At 40.8% G+C, this 25,468-nt stretch overlaps 2 protein-coding genes across 3 annotated transcripts; both read right to left on the bottom strand.

Moving 5' to 3' along the window:
* Positions 1-192: 192 nt before the first annotated feature.
* Positions 193-17,213, bottom strand: keap1b (kelch-like ECH-associated protein 1b). Of its 2 annotated transcripts, none has more exons than XM_034688276.1 (7): positions 17,138-17,213; positions 11,200-12,335; positions 10,272-10,517; positions 8,072-8,748; positions 6,456-6,661; positions 5,934-6,110; positions 193-2,362 (listed from the first exon to the last, which is right to left on the bottom strand). In XM_034688276.1, the coding sequence occupies exons 2-7, from the start codon at positions 11,503-11,505 to the stop codon at positions 2,097-2,099; spliced, it is 1,878 nt and encodes a 625-aa protein (XP_034544167.1). In that variant the 5' UTR covers positions 11,506-12,335; positions 17,138-17,213; the 3' UTR covers positions 193-2,096. The 2 variants fall into 2 exon arrangements, with proteins under 2 accessions (XP_034544167.1, XP_034544166.1); XM_034688275.1 differs by having other exon boundaries at positions 17,058-17,149.
* A 4,370-nt stretch (positions 17,214-21,583) lies between these two features.
* On the bottom strand, positions 21,584-25,076 carry s1pr5b (sphingosine-1-phosphate receptor 5b). Its single transcript, XM_034688196.1, has 2 exons — positions 24,981-25,076; positions 21,584-23,633 (listed from the first exon to the last, which is right to left on the bottom strand). Exon 2 carries the CDS (start codon positions 23,383-23,385, stop codon positions 22,156-22,158), a length of 1,230 nt encoding a protein of 409 aa, XP_034544087.1. The 5' UTR covers positions 23,386-23,633; positions 24,981-25,076; the 3' UTR covers positions 21,584-22,155.
* Positions 25,077-25,468: the final 392 nt, after the last annotated feature.

The following is a 25,468-nucleotide window of genomic DNA, read 5'->3' as shown; positions in this document are numbered from 1 at the left end:
TGTTAAGGTTTTGTTCAGTGTAACAGAGTTGTAGCTCCATCCAGTGGTCGAAGCTTCTGTGACAACCTGCTAATTCTGGACAGACCACGTCACATAACGACCTCACTTAAAATAAAGGTTCATGTGGTTAGTGTCTTAAAATAATAAAAGTCTGCAGATCAGAGCTGACAAAATATTACATGACTCCAGCAGTACAATAAACATATATTTTACTTTACAATGTATTATTGTACAGGGAACTTTTGCTGAAAATAATGTACAAAGCAGACCTTAAATATTCTAAATTTCATTCCAACTACCGACGGACAAGAAAAAGCAGTCCCTTTTAAAGTGAAGCTTTTTTTTTTTTTTTTTTTTTACAAACATCCAAAATTAGCATTATCAGGCATTCCTACTTAGTCACAAGGCATGCTAGTTATTCAAAACACAACACCAGAGTCCAAGTCAATACAAAGCTGATGTCAGTTAGTTCAGGGAAACGAGAAACCAAAAAGATCTGAACAAATAAATAAAAAAGTGAGCTCTGAAATTCTGTACAAGACTTCTTTGAATATCAATGTACAAAAACATCAATTAAAAACCTTTGTAGCTTAAATTGCTGTTACAAATACACTTCTTGAAGCAAGTTTTTTTTGTCATTAGCATACAATATATGAATACTAATGGACAAACATGGTCACTTCTGTTTCTGAGGTCTGGTGGAAGAGAGGAACCAAAGAGTCAGCTGTATGGGGAGGCTCCACATTGTGTCAGCTATTAGTGTTTTTAAAAAACACATTCAGTGAGATTTTTTAAATGCTACATTATTCCCTTTCCTCTAACACAATCCAAAATTGTTTCTTCATACTCTTGGCACTCCACACCAGTTACACAGGACTGAACTATCTGAAAACCTCACTAGAGGTGACACTCTCTCCTGGCCAACATCTTTTTCAAAATCTATTCAATTTAATAAACCAAGCAGTGGACATTAGTGAAAGGACATATTTGTTACTACGCGGTTACTTTAAGGTCCTGCTTCTCCTGTGTGAACACTCAAACTTGACACTTTGTGCCTCATGCAAAAACACATTGTACTGAATGAACACATTTAATCACGAGTTGACGTAGGAGTGAGATTAAATGATGCCAAAGACAAAAATAAATGAGGCTGTTCTTATTTTATGCTTGGCTGAGAATTTTGTGAACACAACTTGTTCTAATGAAAAGTGACCTTGAACAGGAATTTGTGTTGTATTGATTATCCCAATGATAAAACTTACATATGACACAACAGGTGTCAATCAAATAACCTGTAGAGATATGTACGTTGCAACGTATGTACATCGCTTTGGATAAAAGCGTAAATGACATTGTAACATTGTAACATTGTAAAAGAGTTATCTAAATCTGACCTGGAACTGTTAGAAGAAATCTTTACAAAAGAGGTTTCCAGAAATAGTTTTTGCATGAGGCCCATCATTGTGTTCAAGCTTCAGCTGATGGCTGTCTAGGTTTCTAAGGTTCTTTGCACCATACAGTGACTGACAGAACTGCTCCATCAGAGCACCTCCAATCAGTATACTGTTGATGGTAATGCCCATTGGCACCACAATGGCACTTTGAAATCTACGGTTTATACCGACAAATGCTACTTTATTCATTTTCTCCCCTCAGATTTTGACTTTTGCATGGGCTGCTCTTGGAAGATGAAGAGCCCTTGGTGATTTTTTGAGCCGGTGAGTGGCCCTTTATTTTAGTCTGCAGCCCTTTTCTCCCAGGATCTCTCACCAGGGACATGATGCTCCAACTGAGGACTTCAATGACAGACTTAGGTCTTTCAAATTTGGCTGATAAAAACATTTTCCAGATAGATTCTGATGTAACACACCATTTAGAAAGTCAAATTTCTCTTGTCATTTTACTGCAACTTTCAAATAATGTGACTTATTTTTAAAAGTGTGTGATGTCTAGAATCAGTGAGGCAGCATGTGTGGTTTCAGATCACCCTCGTCTTTAATCAGTTGTGAAGGTCTTGATTTGTGTAAAAGGAGAGAGGAGTTTCTGAGTGCTTGTCTGCGTGTGTTTGTGTGTATGAGAAGGTCTAATGTTGATCCTCATGAGCCTTTGCTGAAGGACCCGCTGTGCCTCTGATTGTTGTGAGAGCTAAACCCAGAGTTAGATGACTGATAGGTTGGTGGAGTTGCAGTGTTCTCCCTCTCAGACACCTGACACGATGGCAGTTCTTTCTGGCAAGGCTCCATGGTAACGGCCACACCCACGCCACTCCGCCCTGAAGTCATATGGGTTACCTCGGACCAGGTGTCCTTCTCTGGGTCGTAACATTCCACACTGTCCAGGAAAGTGCTGCCATCGTAGCCTCCTGCAAACATAAAAGAATGATCTTTTAGAAAGATGATCATTTCCTTCTTTACTCCCCTGATACAACTTAGTGCCTGCATTACCCACAATGCAACAGTATTAACAGTTAGTTGGAGGTTCAAATGTGCATTTCTTGCTAATCTTGGCATGATTCAATCTAAACTGCAATGCACAGATCAATGATTGATGAACCTGACAGGGTTTGGTAAATGTTTGGTATTTAAATAAAGAACTTTACAATATCTACATTCTTTTATAATAGATTTTTTTGTAGAGTTGAACTGACTAATCAGACATGCCTCAGGAAATTAGAAAACAGCTTGAACCAAGACCATGGGCTGAGTGCACCAGCTGGGTGTTAAATAAGTTGGTCGTATCTCTTATGTAAGACTTTTACTCTTTCACCCAGACTTACACCCAGTGCACAAAGCCTGACTGGCTGTAGTTGCGCCTGGTCTTAATCATGCGCATTCAAGTGAACATTCCTGGAACACTGAGTGTTGCCAAGTAACAAACTTCAATCTACTATCTGCTGAGGATATGGATAACACTAACCAAAAGAAAAAAATACTTGAAGCGAAATACGAAAACTCAGAGAGTTGTATAAAAACCTTCTCACTGTGAAACTTAACAGCATCAACACAAACAAACTGAAGCTTTTGACAGGACAGTTTGGGAAGTCTGTAAATCAAAACCATCATCATACAGCTGCATGATCATTGACATGTTTAGAGAGAACTCCCCCACTGTCATAGATCTGCAGCCTGTTGCATCAGCTGTTCGGAAGCTGTGTCCTAAGTTAGGGTGCAAAGTCCACACAAAACCATACGTTGAAACTAGTTAGTTTGTAGCTTAAGTTGTGTCATGGTTTGGTTTCACCACAGAGACGTAAGGTTCATCTTAACTAGTAGACTAGTCCACAACATTGTTGCAGATATGACGTTTACACTTCCAGCAGCCAATCAGAGGAAAGCACCAATTTTGATGCAGGGGTTGTTACATTTTCTTAGTGCCTAATCGTCTCAGAACTGACCAACAGCTGAAACGAACTTCTGCCAACTGCCGCTACATTTGCAGAACAACAACAAAAGGTATCTAAATCCAAGCGGCAAACTCCGGTCTCAAACGATGAAGCCAATGCGGAAGTGATATAAACTGCAATACATCGAAAATCCGCTTGAGGCTGGCTGCAGAAACACCGGAAACCACATAGATATGAATGGGAAAAAGACGATCTTTGCAGCATTAATAAACATGTTTACAGCCTGGTTCAAAAAACGGCTTGGCCCTACAACGCTAATCTCTCCAATGGCACACACAGTACTGGGGGGTGATTTTTTTTCTAACATGACGGTTAAGAAGATATTAAGATTATGAGTTTTGCCCAAATAAGGACATGACTGACGTGACTCCCGGTCGGGAACACACAGCCATTGGCTAAGAGACTCACACAACGTCACACTCTGCCTAGTTGAGTTCTGCATTACCAATATGGCTGCTGCCGTCGATTTGCTTCAAAACAGCTCTCAGGAACAGATGGGTGACGTCACGGATACTACGTCCATATTTTTTACAGTCTATGTCTAAATCTTGATAAAGTGTCATAGTAAGGTGATAACTATAGCCTAAATCCTTTATCTACAGTGTGTATAGTAACAGTGAAATCAAGTGGTAGAATTTCTCTCAAATCTTGGTCATCATATTCTTCCAAAGGATGTAATCTCTCGCAGATGACGTGTTGTCAAAGTAATATAACTGGAAGAACCCTCTGTATCTCCTCATCCTCCAAATGATCCCACCTTTCAAAACGACACTCCTAGCAACCGGTACTCTACAGAGGACTTTACACCTACTAGGAGCCAAGTGTAAGAATTAAGTTGTAGCTTAGGCTGACCTTGGAATCATTTTAGCTGGTGCAACGCCAAAATCGTTAGTAGAGTTTAAACTCAATCCTAAATGAGAAATTACGTTCAAACAGGCTGCTGGACAGGGACAGCACCCTGTTTCTGTTGCACATATGCCATAGTCAATGGTAGAGCTTTTAATTCAAACAGTGCAAAAGGAAAGCTTAAGTCAGCTCACTGTCTGAGTAGTGTCCATTAATTACTCTCTTATCATAATGCACTTTCATTAATCATTCTGTAAACAAGACACGCTGCCATTGTTTTTTAATTCTGTGACCGTTACTTTTCCATTTGTTATTACTATGGATAGACCGACTAGTCTGACTTTTCAGGCTTAAAGCTGCTGTGAGGAACTTTTGATTTATATCAATTTAGGCGCTCCATTGTGGACAAAGTGATACCTCCTATTTCTTGTTCTGTACATGCAAAAGTAGTGTTTTCAACAAAAACCTCACCCTGCTGTCTTTTAACAGCCAGATGTATCACTCAATGTGATTACTTGCCATGAAAACAGCCGAAAATGGATGTTTCTAAAGCCAAATGTCAATCATGTGGTATGACACCTACCCCCTCTGAGTGGTTTACGGCATTAAAAATGACAACAGAGAAGGTATCAGGGTTGTTGTTTATGGTTTTGTTCGCTTTTGAAGATCATAAAGAGGCATCAGTGTTGGTTTCAGTCTGTTTCTCAGCTGGTGAAAAACTCCTCATAGTGCCTTTAAGTCTCCCAGGTGTAAAAGTCGCATCCAGATTATGAGTCTAACTGATGCACAGGGCATAGCTTTAAGTCCGCCGTAGCTTTCAGCTCTAATGGCCCTTTTCCACTACACAGTTCCAGCCCTACTCAACTCAACTCAGCTCTTCTCGACTTGACTCTACTCGGTTTGGGTTTCTTTTCCACCAGCCCGAGTACCGACTCATGGTGGGCAGGGTCGTCATAACACAGCTGCGCGAAACTGCGTTCACGTCATTTTGAACGCGACACAAACACAACAATCACAAACAATGGAGGACATGGAGGCAATGGTGTACTTGCTACTCGATCTGTGGCGTTTTTGTCGCAGGGCGAGCGAGAGAGGAAAGCAAAAGAAGAGCACTGATGTTGTTTTTTAAAAATGGCGGGTTTGATTCCTGTGTTAGGCGTCGCATTCATGACTCTTCGGTGACAACATTCTCTGACCAATCAGTGGCCGGCAGTCCGTCGACGTCACCTTTTAGTATCAGCTCAGCTCTCTTGGAACCAGAGCAGAGCAGGTATGAAAAACTGGTATCTGACACGAGGTACCGTGCCCGTGGAAACGCAACACAAACTGAGTACAGTCGAGTCAAGTCGAGTAGAGTAGGGCCGGTGGAAAAGGGCCATAAGTCAGGCATATGGTGACAGCCAGGGGTACCCCAAGCTGGTGCATTCGGACCCTTATCTCCATAGTTTAAACTACACAGCAAACACTCAAAGACAAGAATGTTCTCATTGACTCTCCCAGTGAGTTTAACCAAGTTAGTCTGTACCACAATAAACAAGAATGTGTCTTATCACGAACATTTAAATAAAGATGTGACTGATCATAAAAGGAACAATACCAAAACTAATCACAGTGAAGACAGAGTTATGCTTCAGCTTGTTGTTCTGACTGTTTATATGCAGTTTCTAGTCTTGCTTTCACTCACCCAGGACATAGATGCGTCCATGTAAAGCAGTGACTCCCAGAGCACTGCGTCGGTGCCTCATGGAGGCAGTAGAGCTCCAAGTATCAGTCTCCACATCATAGCGCTCCACTGTGTTCAGCTGGTTGGTCCCATCATAGCCGCCCATGACAAAGATATGGTTACCCAGAGAGCACACACCTATAACAGATCAAACATTACTGTTTTTAAGTCTCACATTATTTTGATGTGGGCACAACATCACACTCTGCACACATAAACACAAGCATACAGTCTCTTGTGGTGTTACACAGGGCACAACATAGGATGAGATTATTGACATTGACAATAAGTTATACAGCATTCATCTGAACTATACAAATCCTGCATTTGATCTTAATATACCAAATTAAAAAGCCAGCTGAGGTATCACAAAATCTTATCATTAAGTTTTATCTTTGATCTATTGATTAAAACTTGCATGCACATGCAGACTTGTGCAATTTATCAGACCAGATTTTTATGAATAAGCAGTTTTCTCCTTACCAGCTCCAGAGCGCACAGTGTTCATGGGGGCCATGGTCTTCCACTCATCCCTCTCAGGGTTGTAGCACTCACAGGAGCTGAGCCTGTTGGCCCCGTCAAACCCTCCGACAGCATAAAGTAGCCGGTTGATGACAGCGACACCAACACCGATACGCCGGGTCAACATGGGAGCTACCAGCTGCCACTGGTCCCTTTCTGGATCATACCTGCAGAGAAGGAAACACACAGATTGATTTGTTTAGTTGTTAATATTCTTATTTTTTATGATCTTTTTTACCATTCTGTCTAATTAAGTGCTCTACTTGTTTCAACTGTCACTGATATGCTTCAAACAAAGGGTATAATACATGAGATTTTCACACTCATCTTTTTCATCCCTTGATGTGTAGACACCCAACTAAGAGGTAGATGCAAACAACAGAACTCTTGCCTGGCATCCAAACCACTAACAAGTCTATGTCTGCTTGATAGGATGCAAAAGTAGAAAATAAATCCTGCCACAGGGAGTTGTATCATTATTGCCCGGTTTACTTTTGGGCAGTTTTGTAGCACCTGTAGTCAGTGACAGTGCTTCATTCACATCTCTGTTCTGAGTCATTACAGCAGCATTCAGACCAGTTAGACGTGCTCCCTTTTTCCCAGTGTCGGGTTAATATTTGCCATTTGTGTCTACTTTTTGTCTGCGTCATCTGAGGACCAAAGTCAGAGTTTGGGTAAATCTTCAACCTTAAATTACGACTGTTTACATAATTAACAATATTCCAGCCGACCTCTCAGGTTAAAGATTGTGCTGAAAGCCCCTGTGTGGGTATGAGTCATGCTTTCAAAGCAGGGTAAATACACTTGGTGGAACTATTTTGGTTGGCTTCATGTGCTCCGGCTTTTATTTGTATTCATTTCAGTTTATCTTTTTGCAGGCCAACTCCTGAGACTTGGCTGAATTTGAATAAAAATCAACAAAATATTTTCCAGTAGCAAATGATAAACTGGGTGACAGTTTATAATTGAACTAAAACATGTCTTTCTATAATAAGTAAGGCAAGTTGTGGATATTAGAGCTTCAGAGTTGAAACAGAAAACAATGAACACTTGACTTACTGCTTTGTTTTAAGACAAAAAGATGAAAGCTTCCTCATTGAAGATTTTTGTGTTCTTATATTATATATTAAAATATATTACAGGAAGTGGAACAAAACTTTTGGATTTCCAGGAAGTTCTCTGATTCCTGCTCTTGGGGAATTCATTGACTGAATAGAGTGAACAGACCAGAACATAAGTCAGTGTTATAGATGTTCACAGATAAACTTTAGTCACATATTCCATTGCTTATTAATTACTGAATACACTCGGCCAAGCCACAGACATATTGACAGTCAAATAAATCTCAGTTCATTGAGCTTTTCAAACAAGCTGACACAAATCAAAGCCAACCTGTGGCCCATTGTGGAGTATTTGTATCTGTTGCTTGTAAAAGGATATTACTGACAATAAGTCAGGCTCCGTTTACACTTTATGTATCAGTTGGCAGAATAAATGGACTGTGATCTTTTCAAGGGTGTTGTTTGAGATAGAATAAACCCTGGATTCATCTTCTATTTGAAGGTTCCTTCACTTACCTTTCAACACTGTTGTGATGAATGCATCCATGTGAGCCTCCAACAGCATATATCATGCCATCAATGACACCCACTCCGATCCGATTCCTGGGTACACTCATGGGTGCACACGGCAGCCAGCAGTTGTTCATAGGATTATAGCAGTCCAATGCGTTTGAGTCCATGTTGCCATCCGGTGCGTTGTTTCTTCCTCCAACAGCGTAGAAAAGCCCGCTGATCACACAGGCTGCCAGGCCGCTGCGGGGAACCTGCAAGTCAGCCAACCTCAGCCAGGCTCCTGTGCAGGGGTTATAAGCCTCCAGGTAACTGAGGGACTGACGGAAATAACCCCCCGCTGTGTAGATGAGCTGCGGCACCTTGGGCGTTCTGCAAGAAATTACTTTGGTGGGTTTGTGGAGGGTGAGGTCCTGGAAGATCTGCGCAAGGTAGTCTTTACACTGGGGGTCCCAGTCCAGAGACTGGAGCTGGGCCTGCAGGAAGTTTGGGGTGAGGGAATGGCAGCGGACAGCCTGGAGTAAGGCCTGGACGTATGGTCGCCTGTTTTCCCGGTCGTAGCGTACCCAGGCCACGCACGCCTGGAAGACCTCAGACTCACAGCGAACATTGAGCTCATCACGGCTGATGAGGGTGACCAGCTGACAGTGGGACAAGTTAAAGAACTCCTCCTGGGTCGCCACCTATAAAGAGCAGAAGCAGGGAGGAACACTCTGAACATTTTGTACAAATGTAGTATAAATCAATGTGCCTAGCTTGGATAAATAAGTAAAACAGAATGAATACAAACAAATATAAACTCAAGAGAATATCAGGTGTATGAATTCAATTAGTCTGTTGAAGAAAGCAGGCTTGAATTCAAGAGTAAGACTTAAAATATATTCATCACAGATAAATCTTGGTAGCCAAAACTTGACTACCATGACATTTCTAGCCGAAGTTGAAATCTTCAGAAAAATTGTTTAACTGTTAAAAAATCTGAAACACAGAGATAAATTTTACTTTATTTATAGATATTAAACATAAACATGAGACCAAAAATAAGCAGTGAACCCTTACAAAAAAGAAGAAGCAAGAAGCTGTTTAACAAAAGTTTCATGTATTCTTTTTTTTATAAATAAGCCAATGATTGTCTAAATGTATAAGCACTAAGAAGACAGTCATGGTGTGTTTTTGATTAAATATTAACTATACTGTCAGTGAACATTGACAGAAGAAAGATTTTATGAATGCAAAGTCATACCAGGATAAAAGTCATGACTTTGTGTGACTCTGGAAATGTCAAATATACTGATTGCTTGGGGGGGAAATACAGGAACAAGGCGTATTTAGACATGAACACAAACACAACACCCTGAAAATGTTAAATAGGTTGAGGACTACACAATACAAAAAAGACTAAAATTAAACAACAAAATGCAAAAAAAAAGCCGTTGAACAAACAAGTAATAGATGACACATTTGTGACTCTGAGATGCCAAAACTGTCTCTGTCTTCTCTGTCAGTGATCAATAGCATGAGTGCTGTTTCATTCCTTCTGTGCTGCATTGTTCTGTTATCTTTTGCAGTGAAGTATGCTCCCACCACAGGTAAACTCTCACCATGACTCATATCTTGCATTCTTTACAGTCATCACAGAAGTGCACGGGCAAGTTGTGTGCAGGTCTGAAGCGGGAAAAAAATCAACCAGCAGAAAACACAATGGAACAAGTGAGACAGCATTTGCTCGCGACTTGAAACACTTAGATAACCCCAAACGGTACAGAAATGATTTGTTACCTACTTCAGAATCTTTTGTTCTTTTTAAGTTGTGAACTGTGCAGATACATTCACAAAAATGTGACTATTTAAGTAGTGGAAATATGGTAATACAAAATTAGAGCCTTACTGCAACTGCTCCAACTTTTAAAATAAGTGCGCCAGTGCCTTTAAATTAAATGATGGTAATTACCTTAACCAAGAAGGATGGCTGTCCAAGTACCATAACAGCGAAGAACGGCCTCTATATGGTATCATTAATATTCATGGACATCTCATTAGCTGCTGAATAACAATAACACAGCACCTGACAGAGACCGGTGCAACTTCTACCTACAATAACAGTCAGCTAAACAAGTTCATCTAGAACACTCCTAAAACAAACAAAAAACATAGTTTATGATTGCAGTCAAAACAACATTCCTTTAAGAGTCTTCTTGAGCCTCACCTGGCTGAAGTTCATGTAGATGTACTCTCGGGCCTTCTGGTGCAGCTCCGTGCAGCCGATCTGCTCAGCAAAGTTGGCGATGCCGATGGCGTTGCTCGGATCGAGCTGTTGAACTAGGAAATCACAGCAGGCCTTGACCACACTGTCTATCTGGTACATGACAGCTCCGTTCATCACGTGAATCACACACTTCTCCCCTACAGAGATGCTGGCCGTGTAGGCAAACTCTATCAGTCGGTCCATGACCTGAATGAGTGAGGCAAGGGGGAGAGAAACGGGGTGAAGAAGAGAAGAGAGAGGAGTGAGATGAGACAGAACAATGCACAGCAGAAAAGAGAAAAAGAGGAAAATGAAGACTCTAAGTTTATCCAACCATGCCTGACAATTGTCTTTTTTTTTTTTAAGTAAGTCTGCACCACACCTAACCTTATTAGTTTTGTTTTCCATAGTCTATCATACAGGTTAACTAAAACAGGTCAAATTAAGAGCACTCACTCCTAGTTAACCTGTCCTTGTACAAGTATTCAAGCCCATATGCGCTACATTTAGAACAGAGTTTGATGCAGAACTTCCATGAATTACTTTTGCAGCCTGTTGTATTTCTCATAAATTCCTTCCATTTCTACAAACTACTGATAAAACTGTACTAAGGCATAGTAAGTCATGCAAGCAAAGACCACATTCAAATTAATGAAAAAAACACATCAATCCACTGAGGCACTTCTGCTTTTTTCCCCCGACTTTCTGATGTTTGTTTTTAAACCTGCGTGTTCTCCTTGTGTGGCTGAAACTGTAAAACGTGTTAACTAAACCACTGATCAATGCTTGAGGAGTATGGATTGTGTTCTAGTTGTAGATTACAGTAGATTTTGCCAATAAAAAAATGAAAATGTGTCTACATTGTGCGTGAATATGACATGTGACTCACCCTGGGATGGATCCCCTCGATGGGCACCAGCTCCATACCGCACTCCTTCAGGCCGTTGGTGAACATGGCTCTGAAGACAGGGGATGATGAAGCCAGCACCACCTTGTGAGCCACGAAGTCCACCGCCTCCAGGTCTTTGTAGCGCACACGCAGCGTGACGTCGCACAGCTGGCGCTCCAGACGCAGCTCATTCATGATGGCGAAAGCGGCTGCGGTGTGGCTCTCTAGTGTGTAGCTGAAGACTCGGTGGCCGTTGCGCGTGGATGGCGTCACCAGCGCTTTGCATTCTGTCAGACACTCTGTCATTTCCTTCCCGTTCTCCTCCTTCTTACACTCTCTCTCAAGAACAGTGGGCAGTGGTACGGGGCATCCTTGCTCCAGGCGCAGGCATACAATGAAATAGGGGAAATGATTTTGGTCTGTGTGGTTTGAGCTCACCTTCAAGTTTGTGTAGACATGAGGATTTCCTTGTTCTGTTCAGAGCTTTAGTCCATACGTGCTGCGTAGTTTCGCATTGCTAGCAGCAGCTATGTGAGCAGCCTGATTTGGCTGGTTGCCCTGTAACATTTTGCAGTTCCAACATGATCAAAGTGTCTGGGTTTGAGATTCCTCAGGCTTTGTCAGAAAAGCAACTTGCAGAACAGTGAAAATAAAAAGGTTCAGAGGGTTTTGCAACTCAAAAAACTTCACATGAACAAAAAGTGGCTTTAAGTTACAATGTTTGTGCTGCCAACAGAAGTGTTTTCATTTCATTCTTGAGGGGAGCGTGTCAATCGGTTCTGACAAAGAAAACTGTCTCTTAACTAGAGAATCTTTATTTGATAGTTTCTTGTTTTCAGATTGCCCAAATGCTTCCAGTAAGAAGGATCAGCATATTTCCAAAAATGAAAAACACATTTGAGGATTAGCTTAAATGCCTGCAAGATTTGTCACTACTGCTTCTGAGAGGAAGAGTGAAAACAAAACAAAACAGGGTTGAGTGCCAAAAGTGTCGAGCGTAAGATGGAGCTCTAAGGAATGGGAGGAAGGAGGGAGGAGGGGGTGCTTTCTTGGGAGACGCCTTCCTCGAAGTTGCCCAGTTAAGGAATTTGTTTGCACTGCTGTGTTTACCAGGAGGCTCTCGGCTCAGCTGACCACTGAGGTAGAAAAAGAAAGAGAGGCTGTTAGTTTAAATGTACATTCAGTGGACACAAACTTTAGACACTTAGTGACATTGAAAGAAGCTTTTTCACTGGTCTTTATCATAAACTTACACAACACAAGCTTATCTACACAACAATACACTGTGTTCTGTCATCATGCCTCTCACACTCTGGGTGTGCTCTTCCTGGTGTGGGTCACTGGGTCAAGGCTTTTTACTTTTATGATGAGTGTACCACTTTTAGTTACAGGTGTCCCTCCCTGACCGTAGAGCTTAATAAAGAAGGCAGAATGTAAGTGATTACAAGTCTTCTGATATTAGCAGAGATTTAAAAAATCAGAAGCATGTTTTTTTAGGGGTGGACATTGCAGTGTTAGTCATGATACAATAAGATATGACCATATACTGTATAAATAATGGACTTAGTATCCTTGAGTGACGTCACCCATCTGTTCCTGAGCGCTGTTTTGAAGCCAATCGACGGCGGCAGCCATATTGGAAATGCAGAACTCAACCAGGCAGAGTGTGACATAAAGAGGCAGGGTTTGAGGCTCCAAGCCAACAGCTATGTGTTCCCGTCTGGGAGTCAAGTCAGTCATGTCCTTATTTGGGCAAAAACTCGTAATCTTAATATCTTTTGAACCATTAGAAAAAAATTCACCCCTTGTACAGTGTGTGCCAATAGAGAAATTAGCTACTTAGAGCCAAGCCATTTTTTGAACCAGGCTGTAAACATGTTTATTAATGCTGCAAAGATCGTCTTATTCGAATTGGTCTCTATGTGGTTTCCGGTGTTTCTGCAGCCAGCCTCAAGCGGATTCTCGATTAATTGCAGTTTATAACACTTCCACATGGGCCTCATAGTTTGAGACCGGAGGTTGTCGCTTGGATATGACTAGATAAGAAACCCAATTAACCACAATAAAACATAACATCAGGTTATAACAATTCTACAATAACTGCTAAGTCAAAGGTGATCACATGATGGTATGTGATGAGCTGAAGAGGACAAAGTGACCCTAAAAGGCAAAGTGTTAAAGAGGATTAATGTCATTAGTAGGGCTAGGAACTGTGTCGCACAAGCCAGGATGATTAAATATTGCCACATCAAAAAAGAAGAATATCTGTTTCAAAGAACTATGGCTTGACTTATATCTGGCCAGCATGACTAAGTGTTGCTACTCTGTGACCAGTCCAGATGAGAGGTCAGAGCAGGGGGGAGTCCTTGGTGCAGCAGTCATTAAAATAAAGTCAAACCTGTTAGCAGACAAAATAGTAAAATGGTATACTTGTGGAACTCTGTTGCAGTTATGAGCAGAAGATGGCATGTGATGTCTGATGAAAGAATACTTGACTACTTGCTTTATTGCACACTTTGAAATGACAGGTAGGGCATCTCTTTTCTGTCATTTCAGCTTCGTCTTTTCAGAATATCAGCTGCTCATAAGAGAGATACAGTACAAAGAGCAATGCATGGTTGCTAGTTGTCTGTCTGGTGAAGAGTTACTTGGTAACAATTTTCTGTTATATAACAACGCACCTCTAGCTTGTGTGAACGAATCATTACCTGAAGTGGAGATAACGTGATGCAGTGAACAGGCCAGGTTTTACGACCTTGCTGTCCTAAATGCTGATAGTTATGCCCTCACTTTTAATCTGTGACATAATACAAACTAAGTTTTATCATGTCTGAATATTATTATTTTATCAACAGATGGAAAGACCTCAATGGCTACCAGTGAACTTATCGTAACGGCAGCCAGCCAGCAATTAATCCAACTGTAATATGAAACACACAGCCATTTCTGTTTACCGCTGTGCTTTTCTCCCTGCAGGTTTCTGGGTAAAATAGTTTCACAGGGGAACATATTGCTCAATCTTCTCTCAGAGGCAGAAAGAGAGAGCTACTCACTGGAAAACAGGCTCCCTGACTCTGCTCTGTACCTGCTGCATGGCTCTGCTCATTCATGCATTTGATACAATATTTTCAGGTATGATAGAAAAAAAAAGCTCAATGACTTTAGGAACATGGGCAGCTGTTTTCCTTCTTAATGCCAAGCCGATTGTACCTCTCTGGCTATCTAAGCTAGTTTCAAAAGTTAGTTTAAAAATAAATAATTAATCTCAAATCAAGTTTATATATTTGGATTTTGATTTTTTTCTTCAAATTAGGGATGCACGATATTGAATTTTTTGCCGATATCCAATACGCCGATATTTTACAACTCATTTAGCCGATTACTGATACCGATATTTTTTTCCGCACACCTAATAGCAGAGATCATCAATTATCTTCTGTATTGGAATTAGCGTACAGTGTTGCGGTGATACTCTTATCACATTTGTTATGTAATATTCATTTCTTGTGCAAAATAAGAAAAATACTCAATACTTAAAACTGCATATTTATTTATGACAATTGCTTTCAAACAAAATTCACCCAAAACGATACATCCTACTTAAAACTTTGATGATGCTCTCCCTGAGACAAGCATAACAATACCCACAACCAGGACAAATTTGACCAATTTCACATTTGACATTGTAAGTAAACATTACCTCTGTTCCCAGGGAACATGTGAAAAGTGCAACTGTACAGCAATTAAACCCAAATTAAATAAAATGGTTTACTCTTTGACAGTCAATGTTCCTAAATTAGTCAGCTACATGTACCTTACAGACTGCTGCTTTAATTCAAATTTAACTCAAAACATGAGCCCAAAATGTGTGCAGCAGCCCATTACTTTATCGGTTACTTATAGCGGCAGATATCGCGTGTTGGCTGATATTATTTTAAAGCCCATATCGGCTGATACCGATAATATCGTGCATCCCTACTTCTAATACATGACAATTTCCTTTACTTATCTATCTGGTGTGATAATAACTCCTTTCTTTGAGATACGGATGATAAATTGGTACTAACATGTATGAAAACAGTCCACAATGCTAGAATCAAAACACAGATATGAAGCGCTGTAAATAAATATATTCTTGCCTGCATATTTGCCATAGGCTACTAAACAGTTACAATATCATTCTAATGTTTGATATGTTGTACACATAACCTGTTAGTAATATATTGTCTTCATCTTCATCTGCAATTATTCAATAGATTTGCCATGTTCTTCCACCTCACGGTGTAATATTCTCTTCCAACCGTTTTTTTCTTAATATTTGTGACTTGGGCAGTCTACTCAAATGTGTTTGTAGCCCATGGTTGTAATGTGATATATGTAAAAAGATAAACGTATTGTGAAGCCCTAGTTTGGACAAATAATTCTTGCAAAATAATCTTTCTTAAGGCTTCCCAACGGTTTCTGCGAATGTGTTGATCTTTAAAAACATCAACTTAACAGTCAAGGCTGCAACTAACAATCATTTCCATTGCCCTCTCTATTTGCAGATTACGTCCTCTATCAATCAAAAATGTCACAGTTGTCTTAAGTTCAAGGAAACCTATTCGAATGTAGACTGACTGTCCAAAAAAGTTTGCAATAGTATTGACAACAGCAATGAAACAATGAGAATGGCAAATTATAACCTGAACTAGCTTCTTGTGTGGAGCAGTTTCTCTTTCTTCAGGAAACACAAAAACACAAAGATCCTCAAAAAACAGCTTCATGTCTTTACACAAAAACATCTGAGTCAGCGTGATGGCTAATACTCAACAGCTTAAATAGGAATGCTCAAAAGTGACTCCAATAAAAGGCTGATTAGGATAAAAGAGAGCGAGAGAAAGAGAAATGCAATCAAGTGGACACCCTTCATTCAATTTATGCACTCCACTAAACACCTGAAACAAGAAGATCTACAGAAAATGCACATAATCCTGTACTGCTGCTCAAACTGACATCCATTCAGATCTCATGCAGCATGTAGTGTAATTTCAGTATGATGATATGAAGCAAACCCTCATCCCCTCTCATAGTACTGAGAGATGATAACAAGGTCTCACTACTCCTTTGCAACACCTTCAAAGACGACTGATAGATCCTGCACCCCAGTTTGACAACCACAGTCCAGGCCTGCTAGAGTTGGCTGACATTCAGCAGGGCTTGCACAACAACTAGAGTTATTCAAACTTTAAGCATGAACAGTTAAATAGGAGTAATAAACAAATAACGGGGATGAACTTGCTCCATGGGCATTTTTTGGCAGGGATCTCTCCTCAATGACTCATCCTGAACTCTTCACCGAGCAAACAGTGGAACTGCCTGTACCAAAACATGACCCAGAAGTGAAGCCAGTCCTTACATAAACCCAGATGGAATAAGATTTCCGCGCCATCTCCTCACAGCTTTCACATACAAAGCACCGTATATCCCTCCAGCTACAATCAGTAATGTTCATCTTTTCTACGCTTGTTTTGATCAAATACATTCACAGCGCTGGCATGCACAAACAAACAGGGAGCACTGTTGAAGCTGCTCGTATCCTATGTTGTGTGTGGGACGAGACTAAAGTAATTGTACCCATGATAAATAGCCGGAGACAACACAAATTACAAGTTAAACGTGTCGGAAATAGAGCTGACAGCAAAATCGGCTCCTAATAATAGACAGCAGCGAAACGACTGTGAGCTGAACCGAGCACAGAATGCTAACAAAGAGCTACATAAACACATTTCACATCTAGCCTGCTCTTCGTTTGTATCTACCTAAATCAAGTTAAAAACACTCATATGTTGATAGCTTCAGTCTGCAAAGAAACTCACGTAGTCTAGTTCAATTCCTCCATCTCGGTGTGCCGAGCTGTGCGCCACATAGAAAGGAGGGGGGGAAAGCTGTAACTCACCGTGACTAAGCATTGTACCGGCCTCCTCTCGCCTTCACAATAAGAGTCTGACTCCACAGCAGCGAGCCCGCTTCCGTACACACGTAATGTCAGCAGAATACATACAACAAGAGGAAGCTTTTATTGAGAAGGACCATTCAGATTGTAGGAAATAAACTGCCAATTTATGGCGAGGTGCCAAAAACTGTAGCTTTTCCATCAAACCTACAGATAATTACAATGTTACAATGTTACAATGTTACAATGTAATTTAGCAGACGCTTTTATCCAAAGCGACGTATATACGAGAACAAGAACAACACAAGCAAACATCTAGACAAGAGGAAACAAGATCAGTACGGGTAACAAAGTGCTTCAAGTCAATTTTGGTGCAGGTACTGCCAATCTATGGGGTTCAGTTTGTGCCAAAAGTATGTCGTCATGCGCACTGTCTGTGTCAAGGGAGAAGTTTCCTCGGTTGGAGGTGAGGCTTTCAGCAGTGTGTCTGACCCCTGGTGGCTGGCTGCAGTGTAGGTAAAAAAATCCGTCTCCCCCAATCATTTGAATGGGGGAGCAGTCAAACTTTAAAAAATAAATACATGTCGTACGAATGCTTCTCACATCCGTATGCTGTGGTGATATGTAGTTATTATTTGTGTCCAAGGACTCTTTTTCCTGAAAAGTTTCTTTTTCGTTAGTTATTAGAGTTTAAAAAACGGGGTTTTACTTCCTGGTTTCCTTTGATTCACAGCCGCCGTAGAGAGAAACTTCAAAGGACACACAGCGTCTTGTGACGCTACGCTGTAGGGCGGAGCTCGTTACAGTGGCTTCACAGGCTCTGGCTGCACAATGGCTGCGCCCAAGAGCGTGATTTTTTGGCTTCAGAACCGTACAACGGGAAGAGGCGGAGCAACGCTGTCCCCCTACGTTGTCAAACGACACATCAAGACGACGTTGTCAAACGACACACCAAGAAGACGTTGTCAAACGACACACCAAGACGACGTTGTCAAACGACACACCAAGACGACGTTGTCAAACGACACACCAAGACGACGTTGTCAAACGACACACCAAGACGACGTTGTCAAACGACACATAGTAACGACGCATAGCAACAACGTTGTCAAAGACATATAGTAACTACACATCAAGACGACCAATAGCAACAACACATAGCAACAACACATAGCAACAACACATCAAGACGACACGTAGTAACAACACATAGTGACGATGTAAAGATGCTGTCAAACAAGACGTTATTAGACATTGCCAAACTACACATCAAGACAACAAACCATAACACACATCATAATGACACTTTATCAAATGAAACATCATGACGACACAATGTAATGAAAAAGTCAAATGACACAAGGACAGTTCAACGTTCTATGGACATAGACAAATGTCTTCTCAAATGTTCAGTAGACATAGTGCGCATGACGACATATTTTTGGCACAAACGGAACCCCATACGAAGCAGTGTAAAAGCTATGCACAAAAGTAAATAAGGATTTATTTTTTTTTGTAAAATAAGGAACATGACAATGAAGCAACCAAACCATTTAAGACCTTCCATTATCTTCATCAACAATTAACATCACCAAAGTACCAAGTGCTGGGTCACTCAAGAGCTGAACACAGATTCCCAGAGTAGAGCAGGAAAGTGCGAGTCAGAATACCACCGACATGATAAACTGCACAGATATGTCCACTCAACTTTGTTATGGAGTGATATTGACATTGCTGTGTGGTAAGTCAAAGCATATCTTGTTTCAGATTTGCTTTAGAGGGAAAAAAATAAATGATGCTACCCCAAAAGTCCTGATGAAATGTAATATCCTGACAGAGAATTACGAGATGTTATTTTGTGATGACTGAAACGGCGCATATGATATTTACAAAACAAAATGTTCTTCCTTATTTTATCATCTGCTCGTCACCCTTTTCAAATTTCCGTCCCCAAAAGATGATTGAGAATTGTTCCCGCATTACATAAAGGACAGGAGACTACTGTAGACGCTTGTGAGAAATACGTTTGCCCCTGCCTGGTGCTGACACACAAGTTTTTTTGGAAAATACTTAATTTAGGTCAAACAAGTACACAGCACAAGCTGTTATATTTAACAGTCACAAGGTGGCGCCTAAAGCTAAGTGTTACATTGCAGGCACAACTGCTTGGCCCTTCTTAAGCCACTGACATACAATACATGTTGTCATGTCAGGTTTAGTTGTGCTGTGATGAACTTCCAGTCACAATATATATGTGTAAAATACGTACAAGTTGTTGAGCCAAATTCCAAAGCTGATATGATATTACTACAGGGATTAAATCTTGGATCCCTCAGGGTCAATGAGATGAATAATGAAGCATAAGCAGTCATTGAAAAATCTGATATGACATGCACTGAGTCAGTACTCACCAGAAATTCTCCGGCTGAGCGATGACTCTGCCCCTGCTCTGTGTGCAGTTCCAGTGAGAGGAATTGGGTGAGGTTATCCTCAGGGCAGCAAAATAGACACTCCCAGACAAGCTTCATTATGCCTGTCTGCTCCACAGACTTCTCTCAGCTTCATCTCACTACCCTGAATTATTCTACTGTTGTGATTTGGCAAAGAGCAGTGCAACATGCATCTTTACCTCTATAACCCAAGCCTAACTGTCCAGGCTGGGCATGACACATGGTTAATGACTTCTACCTGTCCACTTTGTTGTAAGATTTCAGTAGCAGGGAGAAAACAGGGGGCAGGAAAGATTTCCTGACCTGTTGACCATATGCTTGTCTACATGTTGATTAGAGATGTGAAAAAATATCGTTACAGCAATATATCACAATACTTTGTCCTCCGATATAATACCGATATTTTAACTCTTAATATCGATTTTTCGTAAAGATAAGAATTCATATTTTAGCCGAGTTGGAACTAAAATACGACTTCCGTATTTTAAAAACAATAAAGTGGAAAAGCTGTTTTCAATTAAATAGTTTTGACTTAATTTGTCCTTTTAAATTTTGAGTATTGTGTGATGTACATATACACCATCTCTATTTTCTTCTTAGTTAACTGTGTAGAATATCACAATATATCACAATATTGTGATATCACGATGCTATCGTATCGTGACCCAAGTATCGTGATGCGTATTGTATCGTGAGGTTCTTGCCATTACTCACCCCTAATGTTGATACAGTCAACATCAGGAGTATCAACTGCCTCCATACAGATTATATTAAAGGTATCTCTGTGCTATGTGATGCCTTTTACTTAAGATAGGTTCATGTGTTAAGGTCACAGAGAGTTAAAGAAAGAGGGAAACAACTATGCAGCCTGTTTAGTTTGTCAAGGTATGGCTCAACATTAAAGCCAGATGTATATATTTTTCTGTTTCAGTCATGACAAGTGCAGACAGCAGGTCAGAGTAGAGTGAGGGCCCATCTTACCCACAGGTTTGATAGAATAGGAGAAAGAGAACTGGGGTGTTTTAATAAAGGGTGTATTGTGTGGCGCTGGAGCGGTCCTGAGACATGCAGATCTTGTTGAAGAAGGGCGTATGTAGGCCAATAGCATTACCAGATGTGAGACAAGGGACTGACTTCCTGTGGTGCTTCTTCAAGAGCTGCAGTACTGCTAGCAAGAACTCAGCCGCACAAAAAGGAAAACGCCCATACACACTTATATTAATGCAGTGCTATAGTGTGCACATAATAAAAATAATATCTAAAAGTTAATTAGAGTCATTATAAAACATTTTATTTCTTTTATGAAAAGAAAGGAAAGTTTTTTACACATTGATTGGTACAAAATAGTCATAATTTATAATAAAAATTGATATCAAAAGTCTTCAGAAATACAAAATGATATACACAAAATACACACTGCCTTTTTAATCTGTTAAGGTCCAAAAAATAGCACTAACCCTTCATTGTGTGACAATGATTGAAGGTGAAAAGGAAGTACTGGAATAATTTCACAAAGACCATTCAGCCCTGTTTTCTGCATGATTTAGCTTACAAGTGCAGGCACATTCATGTCCTTAAAAGTACCCATGCAGCTGCAAATGATGAATAGCTAAATTAACAACTTGTGGTGGTGAAATGTCAAACTCTGAAGTCATGATGTATTAGGCCTATACTTTCAATTGTGATGCAATTGTTGCTGAATCTGAGTTCAACTTCCAGCATGTGATGGTGAAAAGAGAGCCTTTTTGTCACATCTGTCAGTTTATCCCATTATATTATGGCATGTTGTTGTTTTGTTGCTGCAGCTAGCAATTTTACAGTAAATGCTCTTAGTGACATTTAAAAAAGTCATACCCTAATTTACATTCAACTTTCCACTGTGCTTCAGACAGAAACTGTCATTTAAAAACAGCAGCGGATTTCAGGTTTTTTTTGCTCTTCCTCCCACATCTATACCAAAGCACTCATGTCTTTAACTTCTCCTGTATGTGTCTGTCCTCCTGCATCACACATTGAGGTATGTGTGATGTTGTCTGAACCAACCAAGCACACCTTAGACCTTCGAACCAGCGAAATCCAAGTGTGTGCAGATTATGCTTTCCATATGTTTGTGCTTTATTTAAGGTACTTCAGTAAAACTACAAAAAGGGCAAAGGCAAACCCAAGTTTTTGGACCTATAAATTTAGGAGAAATGTCACTTTTCAGTCACACAAGTCTTTGAATTTACAGAAGTGTCTTTCAGGCAAAGAAAACAAAGGAGTTCAAAAGCTGCTACTCCATTCATTGTGATATTTCAGTGCAAATCAGCTACGAAGAGCCATCATATAAGTCTTCAAACTGTGCCTCTTCACATTTGAGTGGCATCCTTTGTTTTGTTGCCATGGCACATTAAAGTTCAGTCACTCACCATCACTTCTGACTTGTCAGATGAGACTCACAATATTTCATACACCTTCTGTGTTTTTCTAGGCTCCACATTTGAGAACACCAAACAGCATGCTGCTATATGTCCTCTTTTCTGTGCATGGGAAACCCATTCACACAATTATGTCCTCAGTTTGTCAGAGTCCTTATGACTTGAAGAGCTTGGGGTAAAGGGCTTTAATAGGAGAAGGGGTGGTGACGTTGTTCCCAGAGGAAATGGTTGTCTCCGGCCCACCCTCTAACTTCTGCGATGTCACCTCGGTTTTACTGAAACTGCACTCTAGGAACGGCATCCCGATCTTCTTCACCTGTCCATCTCTGGTCATCAAACATGGCCGACATAGCAACCTCAGAATAGCTCTCCTCATGTCTTTACTAGTCAGAGTGTAGATGATTGGGTTGAGGAGCGAGTTGACCATGGCTACTCCCAGAAAGTAATCAGCCTTGTAGAGTAGGTAACAACCACGAGTGGGGCAGAAAAAGTCCAAGAGGAGGAGGAAGAAGAGGGGCAGCCAACAGGCGATAAAGACGCCCAGCACAATGGTGACGGTCTTAAGGAGAGCAATGTACTTCTGGGACTTCCTTGCTAGGCCCTTTCTCATGCTGCCGGACAGGCCCAGCCTCTGGCGTTGAGTGTTTGTGCGGACGATGCGAAACACTCTGACATAAAGGACCACAATGGCAAGGAGAACTGCGATGAAGACAGTAACACAGAAAAGGATGTAGCTCTTGGAGTAAAGGGGGAGGACTGTGGAGCACTGGTCCAGCCTATGAATGCAGTTCCATCCCAAAATTGGTAGAACACCCAGAAATCCTGCCAACGCCCAGCTCGCACCGATCAGTGCCCACATCCTCCCTCGCTTTGCCCCATGGTATGGCCGCATGGTCACCATAGTAACGTGGCGCTCAATTGCAATGGCCAGCAGGCTTATTATAGAGGCAGCCAGAGTGATGAAGACCCCTCCCTCCCTGAGGAACCACTGCAGTGGCGTCAGTTTCAGAGTATTAGGTCCTGACATGATAATGTTAGCCATGTATGTGATCCCAGCCAGCAGGTCAGACAGAGTCAGGTTCCCAAGCAGGTAATACATGGGCAGGTGGAACTTTTTGTTCCTCCAAATGGCAATGAGGACCACAGCATTCTCCAAGACGATGAGAAGACACACCACCAGGAAGGCAATGCCCTCAGGTTTGAGCCCCTCACGGTAGCGGTCTTTCTGCAGCTTGCCTGTGTAGTTGTAATGTTCCACAATGACAGAGTTGTCCTGGTACTCCCAGAAGAATTGCAGGTAGCCATGGAAGGAAGAAGGAGAGGAGGTGAGGAGAGTGGGTGATGAGGGGGTAGTCCATGCATGAGCAGAAGTTGAAGCCTCCATGCTTTACGATGCGTTTCCTCTTTCCTCTATGCTATAAAGTCCTCTTTGGTGACATACTTCCGGCAGGAAGAGCTGTAAAGAATCAGTCCAAGTGGAAAGAAAGATGAAAAAATATCTCAACTTCAGTAAACGGAGCAGTCACATGAGGTTGAAGCAGATTTATCCAACAGAATCCATAGATCTGTTCTTCTTGGCCAGAGGGGGATGCTATTGAGCTCTGTTTTGGTCGAGTTTTCTTGGTTCAGATGCTGCAGAGACACAAGAAAAAGCATGAAAAATATGAAAAAAACTACTGAAAGCTGAACCATATGAACATTTAAAAGTCATCTTTCCATTTCACCACCATTTCCACATTTTGAAATTACCCCCCCCCCCAAATAAAAAAAACTTCATGAGTTATAACTCCACATTAGAAAAACAGTCTGGTGGCGTTCATATCAGCTGAAAATCTCTCTCCCTTACACACATAGTAAAATATATTGCTGGTATGTGAATTTAATGCATACTTTCCTGTGGCATTTAAGTGTAAATTGTAACAACATTAAACTTAAACAACAGATGTGACCTCAAAACGTCCACGGAAACAGAAGAGAGTGATTACTGCTGTTTCTATAATGTTACACTCGAGGCACAAATGAAAATGTCAAACAAGCATCTAACTGTACTCCTGTGTTTACTGTGCATGTCCGTCACTGTAAGCTTGTTAGACAAGAGCAATCACAACACATGCACCTAATTTGGCACACATGCAGCTGTTTTACACAGAGTAGATGAGGTGTTTCTCAAATGCTCCTGCACATGCAAATACACTTAAATAGCAGGACCAATGTATAGCAGAAGTAGGCTGAAGGTTGAGATTTAATGATTTGAGCTTAAACTGATGTTGATATTGAGAAAAATGAGGAAGGATTAGGGTCGCATTCCTCTGAGTCTCTATCGTGTGAGGGAACGTTTTACTTGCTTTTTTGAGTCATGTGTTAGCATTTAACAAAAGGTCTGGAGACTTAAAACTTCATTCAGTCAGTGGAAGAATTTGTGAAACAAATACACAGTATGGACCAAGAACAGCTGATTATAGCCTCTTGTCTCTAGAGTGTCACACGACAAATCAATATGAATGGAGGTTATGAATGAACTGCCATATCTCTGTGCCAGTTACTTATCATGAATATGATCAAGAGGAAACATGTGTAACCGTAACAGGAATAAGCATTCAAGTTTAGGAAAATTATACGATTTTTCTTTAGAAATATACAGATTTTAAAAACAAAAATAACAAAAGGTAAAATGTCTAACAAGGTTTAATATTGTAAATTCATTCACCACAGCACAATCCTCTGTAAAATGTAGTTTAAAAGTCTTGGCAGTATATCTTCCCTAAAGAGTCAAGTGTGTCATCAGCAATAGATTGGTGTAACAACATTTTAGCAAAGTTCCAATATCATCACATATATCTAAGAGTCCTTAAATGCTAACACTAACTCCTTTCGTAGAAACACTAAAGCAAGCTTATCAAACTAATCTGAAATAAATTAGCCAATAATGATAATCTATCACAATTTGCATCAGATGGAGGTAGCAACTGAAAAACCTACCTTGGAAGTGTTGTGTCGTTGCCCTTATCCTGCTCTTCATCTGCTGCTCAGTGAGGGGAATCCAAACATGAGCACCCAGTGACTCACAGTCAAACTGACACAGCAGAGGGAGTGAAGTCAGACCTGACACAAACAGCGGCTCAAGGGGGCTGGTCTTAACCCAAACTCTCTCTCTCTCTCTCTCTCTCTCTCTCTCTCTCTCTCTCTCTCTCTCTCTCTCTCTCTCTCTCTCTCTCTCTCTCTCTCTCTCACTCTCTCTCACTCTCTCTCTCACTCTCTCACTCTCTCTCTCACTCTCTCTCTCACTCTCTCTTCCTCTGACATTCATACAGACATGTGTGTGCATATAGGTATGATATATCATTAAGATTGTCTTGGTAGTGTGATAACCACACTAAGCTCCCATTGATGCTCATCAATAATATCAATAGGTTTATCAGCTATAAAACATCCGGACAGTTGCAGCATTAAGACTTCTTTACATCTCA

The sequence above is a fragment of the Notolabrus celidotus genome, chromosome 7 (assembly GCF_009762535.1).
Source record: "Notolabrus celidotus isolate fNotCel1 chromosome 7, fNotCel1.pri, whole genome shotgun sequence".
In the NCBI taxonomy this organism is placed as follows: domain Eukaryota; kingdom Metazoa; phylum Chordata; class Actinopteri; order Labriformes; family Labridae; genus Notolabrus; species Notolabrus celidotus.
This window is presented reverse-complemented; position numbering and strand designations above follow the sequence as displayed.